The sequence below is a fragment of the Pan paniscus genome, chromosome 21 (genome assembly GCF_029289425.2).
Source record: "Pan paniscus chromosome 21, NHGRI_mPanPan1-v2.0_pri, whole genome shotgun sequence".
Taxonomy (NCBI): domain Eukaryota; kingdom Metazoa; phylum Chordata; class Mammalia; order Primates; family Hominidae; genus Pan; species Pan paniscus.
In genome coordinates, this window is record NC_073270.2 from 38,928,616 (window position 1) to 38,940,755 (window position 12,140).

General features: G+C 48.1%; 1 protein-coding gene across 2 annotated transcripts; it reads left to right on the forward strand.

Annotated features, from left to right (window-relative positions):
• The first annotated feature begins 458 nt into the window (after positions 1 to 458).
• BPIFA1 (BPI fold containing family A member 1) lies at positions 459 to 7,953 on the forward strand. 2 transcript variants are annotated; one of them, XM_003814719.5, is made up of 9 exons: positions 459 to 674; positions 2,324 to 2,498; positions 2,673 to 2,832; positions 4,407 to 4,514; positions 4,837 to 4,989; positions 5,994 to 6,078; positions 6,701 to 6,764; positions 7,132 to 7,206; positions 7,754 to 7,953. In XM_003814719.5, the coding sequence occupies exons 2-8, from the start codon at positions 2,339 to 2,341 to the stop codon at positions 7,170 to 7,172; spliced, it is 771 nt and encodes a 256-aa protein (XP_003814767.1). In that variant the 5' UTR covers positions 459 to 674; positions 2,324 to 2,338; the 3' UTR covers positions 7,173 to 7,206; positions 7,754 to 7,953. The 2 variants fall into 2 exon arrangements, with proteins under 2 accessions (XP_003814767.1, XP_003814769.1); XM_003814721.5 differs by having other exon boundaries at positions 7,809 to 7,953.
• The last annotated feature ends 4,187 nt before the right edge of the window (positions 7,954 to 12,140 follow it).

The following is a 12,140-nucleotide window of genomic DNA, read 5'->3' on the forward strand; positions in this document are numbered from 1 at the left end:
AGTCAGTTGCATTCTAACTCTGCTGCATCCTCTCTGGGTCTTTCAGCACTTGTCCCCACTAGATCTCAGTTTCCTCCTCTATAAAAGAGGAGGAGCCACCTCTCCCTCTCAGGGTTCTTGTGAGGACAGAGAGCTCCTGACGTGCAATAGGGGCTCTGAAAACAGGAGACCCTTGCCCTGGAATGGAGACACACCCCAGATGTAGGACGCAGTGTGACTCTTTTGACATTTTAGGAGAAAGAATCCTCCAATTGGAGCAAAAAAATTAGAGCAGGAGAGGAAAGGGGCCAAGAGATGAGACTGAGGTCCCTTCCTGGGCTCTGTCTGGCTGCTCCTTTCAATGCTCCAAGCTACCTTGGGAGCGTGGGTCCCCAACCTTGGCTCCGCTCAGGAAACCATAAAGTCTTGAGTAACATCCCATCTCAGGTTTTTCTCTGTTTATCTTGTCGACCAAATAGCTTAACTGTCTCACCTGCTAATGTGATTGGCAATTATTTACTTTGGAGAGCCCTGAAAGACACTGCCAGATTGCAGAATTCTCAATTATCTAGAAACCCATCACCCAACACATGCTTCCTCGTCCCCATACTATAAAAGAGGTTGCCTCCTCGGCAGAAGTGAGTGGGGGAGAGAGAGGAGACCAGGACAGCTGCTGAGACCTCTAAGAAGTCCAGGTAAGAGCCATCCATTCTGCGGCCCCTCTGCTACCCTTGACGGCAGGGATCTCAGGCTCCTCCCTGTGGGGCAGGCAGATCGTACTCAAGATCACTCACTGGGGGCTGTGCAAGAGAAACAGACCTGGCCAATGTCAGGGATGTGGGGATGGCCATTTGCTCTGCTGTCCTAAGAGACCAGTAACATTGATATAGAAATGAGCACTATTAATGCCGTAAATGAAAGCCTCTAAGGCATAAGTTTTAGCTTGAGGTTACCAGTGTGGATACAGATGATCCAAAAACCTCCTAAAATTCTTCACCCAATTTTATACATTTTGATGCATTTTTCTGAGACTAGGATCTTTAGCTTCCATTGGATTCATAAAGGGTCTGTTGCCCAAAAGAGATTCAGAGGCTGTGGTCAAAGTTACCTCCCTAAGAAGGGCACAACTGGCTCTTTGGACCAAAGACCTTTCATTTCCAGCCTTCCACCACAAGGATGGAGCTTTAGCTGAGTCAGCCAATAGATGGAATTTTGCACAAAGTCACCAGTTGTCTCCAAATTGTAGGTACTAGTGCTGGCTCTGGACAACTTTGCTGGCTGCCAAATAGACCTGTGAGAGGTCTGCAAGCCAAACCTCAGGGGTTGACCAGAATTCCATCCAGGGCAGCTTGAAGGAGAAGAGAAAGGTGTCAAAACGATAGAATGCATGTTTGTGTGTTGGGTGAGGGGAGGGTTGGGAGACCTTCCTTCAACCACAGCTCTGCCATCAATTTATTGTATGACCTTGGGAAAGTCACTACCCCTCTTTGGTCCCCTGGTTCTTTGCATGCAATGAAGAGTTTGATGGCCCCAGGAATTCCCCAACACAGGTCTACATGAGATGGTGGCTGTGGCCATGCGACCCCTGTATTGTGTGACTTTCAAGGGCGTCCACCAACCATCATGGCCTGAGCTCAGGCCAAAGGACTGAACAAGGATGATCTAAAACAGTTCAATTCGTCAGCACTTGCATGTTTAACCCTTCTCATTTACTTTGTCTGAAGAGCAGCAATGATTCAAACCATTGAAGCAAGCCCGATTGGAGAATAAATCTGATGGTTACTTAATTTAACCGAGGGTTCACCTGGCTCTAGCTTCTAATCCTCTGTCCACTGTGTACTTGTGACCTTGGGGAAAGTTACCCACACTCGGTAGTACATGAGTGGGTTTCAAGAAGGGATGGGAGTATATTTGAAACTCCCAACTGCAAACTCACTTGACCTCTGTGAGCCTTGGTTTCTCCTACTGGAAAATCAGACAAGTGAACTGTGGGCAAGATGGAGTGAGGTGAAGCTGGGATTCTTGGCAAGAAGGAAAAAAACCCTCTTCTTTGGAATGTGGTGGAGTGGGGCTGTCTCCTTTTTAGGCCCCTGATCAGTGGTCCTCACCTGTGCAATGCAGGTAACAGGTGCCCATGTCTTAGGGTTGTGATGAAGATGAAATTGTGTAAAGTGGTCAGCCTGTTGCCTGGCAAGGAGAAATTGTTCAGCAGTGTTAGCTATTACTAGTGACCCCCTGGTGTTCTGGGGAGCAAACAACCCCACCCCCCAGGTGTCAGGGGCAGGTGGTGGATAAATTCCTCTCTGATACCCATGCCATGTTGGACTTGTCATTCTGGCCACAGATACTAAGAGCAAAGATGTTTCAAACTGGGGGCCTCATTGTCTTCTGCGGGCTGTTAGCTCAGACCATGGCCCAGTTTGGAGGCCTGCCCGTGCCCCTGGACCAGACCCTGCCCTTGAATGTGAATCCAGCCCTGCCCTTGAGTCCCACAGGTCTTGCAGGAAGCTTGACAAATGGTGAGTATGTGACAACCTCTTTCAGGGGTGTATGTGTGCGTGTGTGTGTGTGTGTGTGTGTGTGTGTGTGTCCAACCCTGCAAAGCGGGGAGGGACAGGGCTGGATGGGGGAGGGGGCCTGAGGATCTGGAATTGTCAGATCTGACCCCCAGAGACCCTTACACCCATTTCCAGCCCTCAGCAATGGCCTGCTGTCTGGGGGCCTGTTGGGCATTCTGGAAAACCTTCCGCTCCTGGACATCCTGAAGCCTGGAGGAGGTACTTCTGGTGGCCTCCTTGGGGGACTGCTTGGAAAAGTGACGTCAGTGATTCCTGGCCTGAACAACATCATTGAGTGAGTTGTCCTAAAATAGAGCTTTGGTCTCCACCAGGGAACCCCAGGTGAAGATCTGCCAGCCCCAGGCAGTGACCCTGAAGCAGCGAGGGAGCGGCCTGAAGATGGAGCCAGGACTCAGTTCTGAGACCCATCTCCAGTCTGGCAGGGACACCAGTCCTCCCCAAATCAGCAATGCCCTCAGTTCTAGGCATGTCCTGAGGCCCCAGCATCATCTGTAATCCTCACCACAACCCTTTGAGGTCGATTTAATAATCTCCAGTTTGCAAATGGGAAAACCAAAGCACAGAGGTGCTTGTGTTCACGCTGCTAGAGTGATGCCAAGTGAGTAAGGCTCTCACTCTACTATCCTAACTCCAAAGCCAAGGCTCTTCCCACTACACTGTGGTCATTTTGTTCTCTGCACCTGCGAAATCCCTTAGAACACAGACGGCCTTTGATGTTAGTAAGAGTGTAACCTGCCCACCTTGATGATATCAATGTGATGAAAAACAGTGTGATGTCCATGGAAAGGTCTAACGTGGAGTTTCCCATGAGACACCCAAGAGCTCGCAAAGCAAAAAGCAAGAATGGAAGCTTGATGCCAGTGAGCCGGGAGACCTGGTTCCTGGATAGGACTGGATCAAAGCCATTTCCAAAATCCTACCCACCCAGGGTCTCACTCCCTGACTTGGAGACAGACAGACTTCTTGACTTCGATTTTCAAATGTACTTGTTGGATGACCTGGGACAGGACACCCTGTCTCTCTGTGCTTGGTTTCTCCATCTGTAAAATATAGATTATAGAACCCACAGAGAAAGTGTATTGTGAGGACTGGAAAAGGTGTAAATCACCTGGTGCAGTGGCTGGCTCAGTGAATGGCCTCACCCATCAAATGGCCTCCCTGCTTGATGGGTGAGGTCACAGGGCTGGCTTTCTCCTGGAGACAACAGGGTGTGATGATGGATGGATGGTTGGAAAGATAGGACAATGGGAGAATGGCTTCCTTCCACCCTTTCTGCACTCTCCCTGACTTCCTGCTCCTCAATTCCCATGATAAACATTGGTGATTGGCCACCTGACAGGGTGGGTGATTCTTACCCATAAATGTTTGTGCAGATTTACTTCCAGTTGCACCTGCATCATCCATTCATCCACTGACCAATCCATCATCCAGTTATCCATCCTTCTACCTAATCACTTACTCTTCCATCCATGCACCCACATATCCACTACCCACCTTCCCATCAATCCAGTCAACTAATATGAAGTAGCCACTTTCTTTGTAAGGCTCTTAGCTGGCATACAGGATGCAAATATAATCCAGACACAGTTGTTGTCCTGAATACCTCATAGACTGGAGATAAGGAAAGGGCCCTGTGTGTGTGTCAGATCTGTTCCAGGGCAGAGGCTGGAAAAGACCTGGTGTGTGACTCAGAACCCACGTGGCTTAGGCTGCAAGACTCCCCTCCCATCTCCCTATCCTGGGTGGGAAGCTCTACCTCTGGGATGGGTACTGTTAGGTTAAAGATGGTTTCTGGGTTTGGAGCTAGAGGAGCTAATGTTTCCCCCTCCAATATTACTCCCTGGACAGCTTAAAGGTCACTGACCCCCAGCTGCTGGAACTTGGCCTTGTGCAGAGCCCTGATGGCCACCGTCTCTATGTCACCATCCCTTTCGGCATAAAGCTCCAAGTGAATACGTGAGTGGGTCCCAAGAGGGGGTGAGAGGATGGCTCACCAAGGGAGACCCTGGTGACCGTGGTTAACCATAACGGGGGTATTGGAGTCTAACAGACCTGAGCCTCCAACTTCAGCTCATTTGCTGCTATGCTAAGTGGCCTTGGGTCACTTGGGAAACTCACTTGACCTCTTGAGTCTTTGTTTCTCCTGCTAGAAAATGAGATAAGTACAACTGTGGGCAAGATGGAGTGAGGTGAGGCTAGCATTCTTGGCAAGGAGAAAATAACCCTCTTCCTTGGAATGTGGTGGAGCTAGATACCAGTGGGGCTGTCTCCTTTGCAGGCCCCTGGTCGGTGCAAGTCTGTTGAGGCTGGCTGTGAAGCTGGACATCACTGCAGAAATCTTAGCTGTGAGAGATAAGCAGGAGAGGATCCACCTGGTCCTTGGTGACTGCACCCATTCCCCTGGAAGCCTGCAAATTTCTCTGCTTGATGGGTGAGGCCAGAGGAGCAGCTTATCCTGCCCAGAGATGACAGGGTGTGACGCCAGATGGATGATTGGAAAGCTGGGACAATGAGAGAATAGATGAGTGAGAGGCTGAAAGGGTGGGAAAATGGATGGGAAGGAGGGAGCGTGGAAAGATGGATGGATGGATGGATGGATGGATGGATGGATGGATGGATGGATGGATGGACAGATGGTTAGATGGTTGGGTTGATGGAGAGAAGGATGAATAGATAGATGGATGGATGGACAGATAGATAGATAGATAGATAGATAGATAGATAGATAGATAGATAGATAAAGTAGTACTTATTCCTTCTTAGACCAAGCTAACCAATTTTATGCTGGATCTAGCAACAAGAAATTGGAGTTTAAGCCCTGCATATTACAGGGGAATGGGGATAGAGGGCTTCCTGTGTGAACCTGGGTAGTGCTTCTCCAATTTAGTTCTAAGCTTACTTATCTGCAATATGGAACTGCACTGGAGTTACTGATAGAACCTACCAAGATAATAGGTGTGAAAGTGCTTTGTCCCAGTAAGGGGTAAAACAGACATGGATCCTAACTAGGTTATTTATTTCAGTTACCTGTCACATGGGGAGACTGTGTCAAACCTATTATGCAAAAGTTGCCCATGTGGTTAACTTTTAATGAACACATACATTGGGCTTCACATGTGTCATCTCATTGTATCATAATGACAACTACATACTAAGTAGTATCCATTCATTTATGGACTCTGCAAAGCCTTGTTGGCCCCTGCTTTTTCTGAGAACCATGTGTTTATCCTACACATACCTGTGTGTTCACTGCTGTACACAAATGTAACTCCCTTTCCATAAGACCCTTGCTGTTGGCCTGCACGTGGGTGTAGATAGACAAGGCTCGGCTTTAGTGACTGAGTGTTGAGACTGTGGGGTTCACAGTGGCCCCCTCTGGAGACTTCTCCACACCATCTCCAGGTCCCTGCATCACCCATGACTTTTCTCTTTCAGACTTGGCCCCCTCCCCATTCAAGGTCTTCTGGACAGCCTCACAGGGATCTTGAATAAAGTCCTGCCCGAGTTGGTTCAGGGCAACGTAAGTAGGCAAGGTGGGGATCCCCTGATCCTCAGGCTTTAGAGCTTCTTGCACTAAAACAAAGCCCTGAGCTAAGTGGGTCCAAGTCCCTCAATTTGATAAGTAACTTCCATTCATCAATCTATTTGTCCATTGATCCATCTGTCCATGTTTCTTCTTTACATCTTTCCAAATGCATTGATGAGTTTCTGCTCTAGGCTAGGCCCTGCCTGTCCACACTGAAGCTGAAATGGATTGGCCTCTGTTCTGAGAAATTGGAGAAGTTCCCTGTCCAGCCTTCTATGGCCACAGACAGTCTTCCAACCTATGCTTGGGTGTCTGCTATAACCAGGGCACTCCACTCCACTTAGAATCAGATGTGATGTCACAGGGTGAACACTGGGCTTGTTGTGTGATTTGGGGCCCTTCACAACATCCCTCATGCCTCCAGTTTCTCCTCGGGCATGTGTGACCATTGATCTGTGGGATTGCTTAGAATCACTTTCACACAGAAAAATCACAGGAAATTTCCCCATAGAACGCCCACTAGGGATTCTGCTGCTCCAGGGTGCCACTCTGCCTAACTCCCCTCTCTGCCCCCAGGGTGCCACTCTGCCTAACTCCCCTCTCTGCCCCTGGCCAGGTGTGCCCTCTGGTCAATGAGGTTCTCAGTGGCTTGGACATCACCCTGGTGCATGACATTGTCAGTAAGTACCTGCTTTCAAGCCCTCTGTCCCTCTCTGCAGGAGCAGCAACTTCCCCCAAGGAGTTTTTTCCCTGCACACCCTAGGATACTAGGTCCCTCTGGTCTCAACTCTCTCTATTTTGGGCTTCATTTTCCCCCAAATAATCCAGATAATTTTGAGATAGACACCTTGTCTCCTGCCTCAGCCCTGACACTGAGGACAGCTGGGCTGGTTGGTAGAAGGAGGCCTGGCTTCCTCCAAGCATGCTGAACACAGTCGGATCTCCAGAGGCCTCCATTCCCTGGCCCCCCACCTTGAGGAATGTGGACTCCTTCACATTGAGATCATGACTGTCGTCTGTTTTTTCATTGCTTGTTTGTTTGTTTAGACATGCTGATCCACGGACTACAGTTTATCATCAAGGTCTAAGCCTTCCAGGAAGGGGCTGGCCTCTGCTGAGCTGGTAAGTGCCCTTCCCCACACCCCAGGATTTTGGGGGCTGGTTGTTCTTCTCTTGGTAGAAGACAGACGGGAGCTTGGGACAATGACATCCAAAGAAAGAGACAAACAGCTACAGAGGTACACACAGGGATGCACAGAGAAATCCACAGAAAAGCTGACAGAGGTGGAAGGATGCAGGCAGCACAGCAACACAGCTACCAAGAGAAACACACACACAAATGCCCAGACACATGGCCACTGATACAGACGCACACACTCTCACACCAGCACACTCACACACATGCACACATCGGTGGACTCACCACACACAGACACACACACTCTCACCCAGCACCCTCACACATACACACACATCAGTGGACTCACCACACACAAGTACACGTGGATACACAGACACACACTCACTCAAACACATGCTCACAGAGCCCTGACTCCAGGCCTGATGTCTTGCCCAGGGTCTCAGCCTCCTCCTGTCCCTCTGGGGCATGAGTTTGATGATGAGTCAATACCAGTAACACTCACTGACCTTGAGTCTCCATCCTGATTAGGGTCTTCCCCCAACAGAACTATTTCTTGCTGCTCAATCCATTCCCTCTGGCCCAGCTTCCCAGTGCTCACAGATGGCTGGCCCATGTGCTGGAAGATGACACAGTTGCCTTCTCTCCGAGGAACCTGCTCCCTCCCCTTTCCCACCAGGTGTGTGTAACATTCCATGTGCCTCACCTAATAAAATGGCTCTTCTTCTGCATCAGGGGCCTTGTCATCCTTCACCATTACTTGAGGGCTCCTGGGTTGGAAACAGCCCTGGCCTGGGTGGTTGGGGCCATAGCATAGAGTTTGGCACCTACTTTGTAGATCTGAATAGTCTTGAGCAGGTCAGGGAGATGTTCAAGTGTGTGTGGATTTCAGAAGGCTTTCCCAGGTGTCCTTAGAAAGGGGGGATAAGGCATTCAGGGTAGATATAATACTTCAGGTACAGTTAATGACATACAAATTTGCCGCACCATGAATGAAAATGGCAAATTTGTGTTAGGGAAATGCAAATTAGAACTACAATGAAGGCCAGGTGCCATGACTCATGTCTGTAATCCCAGCACTTTGGGAGGCCAAGACAGGCAGATCAGTTAAGGGCAGAAGTTCAAGACCAGCCTGACTGACATGGCAAAACCCTATCTCTACTAAAAATACAAAAATTAGCCAGGGGTGGTGGCGTGTGCCTGTGGTCCCAGCTACTCGAGAGGCTGAGGTGAGAGAATTGTTTGAGCCCAGGATGTGGAGGTTGCAGTGAGCCAAGATTGTGCCACTGCATTCCAGTCTGGGTGACAAAATGAGACCCTGTCAAAAAAAATTAAATTTAATTTTTAGAAACACCCAGTAAGATATCATCTCACACCAGTCAGAACAGCTATTATTAAAAGGTCAAAAAGTAGCAGATGCCAACGAGGTTGCAGAGAAAAGGAATGCTTATACTGCTGGTGGGAATGTAAATTAGCTCAGCCACTGTGGAAAGCAGTCAGGAGATTTTTTAAAGAACTTAAAACAGAGCTACCATTCGGCCTGGCAATCCCATTACTGGGCATATACCCAAAGGAATATAAATCCTTCTACCAGAAAGACACACGCACATTCATTGCAGCACCATTCACAATAGCAAAGATGTAGAATCAACCTAGATGCCCATCAGTGGTGGATTGGATAAAGAAAATATGGTACATATACACCATGGAATACTACACAGTTGTTAAAAAATGAGATCATGGCCTTTGCAGCAACATGGATGCAGCTGGAGGCAATTATCCTAAGTGAATCAATGAAGGAACAGAAAACCAAGTCTCTCGTGTTCTCACTTACAAGCGAGAGCTAAACATTGAGTACACATGGACACAAAGAAGGAAGTAATACACACCGGACCTATCTGAGGGTAGAAGGTGGGAGGAGAGTGAGGACTGAAAAACTACCTATGGGTACTATGCTGATTGCCTGGATGACACAATTATCTGTACAACAAACACAGTTTACCCAGGTAACATGTACCCCTTGAACCTAAAATAAAAGTTGGAAAGAAAAGAAGAAAATGGCAGATTTAAGAGATGTTCAGGAGGTGGATCTGGAAGGATGTGGACAAGGGCGTAGGTGAGGTGCGTGTCCAGTGTCAGGCTGAGGAGCCAAGGGTACCTGGGGATCTGGGAGGATGAACTGATTCCGGCAGACAAAGTATGCCCTTAGCTGTGGCTACTCTGTGTGGAAATGCCTGGGACACCCGGAGGATCCATCCAGGAAGCTGACGGTACACAAGTCACCTACCGCCCATCTTTTGCTTCCTTGCATGCAGTCATACTGACCTCTTGTCAATTCTCTAAGTAAGAGGAGGACAAAAAATGACCAAGGACGAAATGAAAAGGACAAACTGGTGCAAAGTGTTCACTGCTGGGGGTTTGAGAAAGATACAACTAGAGTTGTAAGTAAGCAGAAGTTTCTTGATATCCTGGCTTGGAGTCATATTGTTGGAGGAAGAAGCCTGAGTTTAAGGAACTGAGAAGAGGAGGGGAGGTAAGGAAGTTGAGTCTGTGTATGCAGATAAGATTTATGAGGCCAGGCTCAGTGGCTCATGCCTGTAATCCTAGCACTTTGGGAAGCCGAAGTGGGTGAGTCGCTTGAGCTCAGGAGTTTGAGATCAGCCTGGGCAACATAGGGAGATCCCATCTCTACAAAAAAAAAAAAAAAAAAGATAAAGACAGAGAAAGAAAAATTAGCCAGGTGTGGTGACATGTGACTGTAGTCCCAGCTACTTGAGGGGTTGCAGCAGGAGGATCGCTTGAGCCCTGGAGGTCAAGGGTGCAATGAGCCATGTTCACGCCACTGCACTCCAGTCTGGGTGACAAAGCAAGACCCTGTCCCAAAAAAAAAGAAAAAAGAAAGAAAAGAAAAGATTTATGAAATACTGGCTGTGAGAAGGAAAAAGAATGGGGCTACCCAGAGTGAAGAACTCTGACCCCCCTCAAATAAAAAATACATACGATCTCATTGTTGAGGTCTTTAGGGACTAGTCCAACCGTTTCATTACACAGATGAGATACTGAGGCCTTGGGATTGTGTGAATGACTTGCCCAAGGCCACAGGGAGACAAAAGGGCCAATGAAAGACTGGAAACATCCCAGACTTTACAGAAAACCATGTCCCTTGCTCTTTGGAGCCTTTGTTGAGCTTGTGAGAATGAGCAGATTCAAGTTCATGTTTCTCAAATCTCTGATTCTAAACCAGGGACCTACCCATTCCCCAACCCCTGTCAAACATCAATCATCAAGTCCAGACCTGCCACTATCTCCACCTACTGTTGCCTCCAATCAACATGGCATCATAGAAGGACAGTTGCATAGCTCAGACTTCGAGATTTGTTGTGTGACACCATCATGTGTCTTCAGGGAGAATTTAAGAAAGAAAGCATATTCCACACCCACAAAAGTCCTCTGAGCTCAGATGAGTAATTAACTCCCAGCAAGCAGCTGAATGAGCCTGGGAAATGTCTACCTAGGCACTGACCGGAAATGCAGAAGGACCTTCCAGATAGGAAGCCAGCAACTGGGGCCTGCTTGTGCTAGAGAGGCTCCAGGAATCAGCTACCTTCAGGCCCTCTCAGGGCAGGCACTGGGTCAGCACTGAGAGTTGCCTGTGTCTGAGGCCCCAAGAACTGAGATGGATGGAGCCCAGGGACACACATCTAGAACCATCAGCGCTGGGCCTGCTGCCCTCTGGCCATTGTACTGACCCGTGTTCCTGCCTCACACCCATCCCCTGGCCATCTCTGGATATGATTTTCCCCCTGCTCCCCTGGACTTCTTCCTATAGCCCACAGAAGGGTCCTCCCCTCCCTGACAAGTTCAATTTCTAATTAGCTAATCTAGAATTCCCCTGGATGCAAGACATCCTGCCAGGTGGCCAGGCTAGTCAAAAACCGTTATGCTATTTAAAGAGTGGAAACACATTTTTAAAACTCTCTGGGATTATGTCAGTGAAAGTGGCAAAGGAAAGGTCCCTGAAAATTTTTTCCTACGTAAAAGCAATGAGAAAACTGACAGAAATGGTCTTAACTAACATTTTCAGAGCTCTGGAAATTAACCAAAGCTTGCAGCAATCTGGGGAGAGTTTATTCTATACAAATTATGGAATCTCAGCAAGAACAGAGAGCTTTGTGGCATTTTAACCTCTCCCATCTCCCCATGCTCCCACTCCACAGCCAACTTGAAAACAAAAAGCCCACAGTCTTGATGAGAACCAGCAGCCCAGTAGACACTGGAGAGGTGAGGAGGGAGTTAGAGCAACTCATTCACAGAGAATTGTCATTGTTTGACCGGCCCATTGGTTTCCCAGGAAGACCTATTCTCATGGTTGTCATTACTTGACCTGATGCAGAGCTCCCCTGGTCTGAACAGCCTTTTCCCCAAACACATTTGTCAAAAAATAACCAGAGGCAACTATTTAACACCACAGCTGCCTGAGGGGATGTAATATTTGGGGCAAACAAAAAACTAACCAAAAAGCTGACAAGGAAAAGCTGGGGAATAAGATATCTATATGAGCTTTGAAAATCTCCAACATACTCCTAGGGCTCTAGGAGGCTATGTGCTTACAGGGAGCTGTGTTTATGTAAGGAGTAAAGATTAAGGCAGAATTGTGTTAAATAAAAATTAGAAAAGGCCACTGTTTTGAACTGAGCTCCTGCACTAGGCCCAACAGACCAGACCAAACCAGAATGGAGCCACTCAGGCATGGGATCATGTAATCAAACTAAACTTTAGTAACAGGCCAGTTTTCCAACCAAGCAGAGGGGGCCAAGTCTACCTGAGCCAGAGGGTAAGGAAGTTCCCTCTTCCTTAACCCTATAAGGAAAGTAACTTTGAGATGATCAATCTATTTTTTGTCCCCTGTTTCTTCTTC

Excerpts from the sequence above, each read along its gene's own strand:
- BPIFA1 (XM_003814719.5), top strand. The coding sequence starts at position 2,339 with ATGTTTCAAACTGGGGGCCTCATTGTCTTCTGCGGGCTGTTAGCTCAG. Across the intron at positions 2,833-4,406 it reads GGCCTGAACAACATCATTGA|CTTAAAGGTCACTGACCCCC; the intron begins GTGAGTTGTCCT and ends CTCCCTGGACAG. Across the intron at positions 6,079-6,700 it reads CCGAGTTGGTTCAGGGCAAC|GTGTGCCCTCTGGTCAATGA; the intron begins GTAAGTAGGCAA and ends GCCCCTGGCCAG.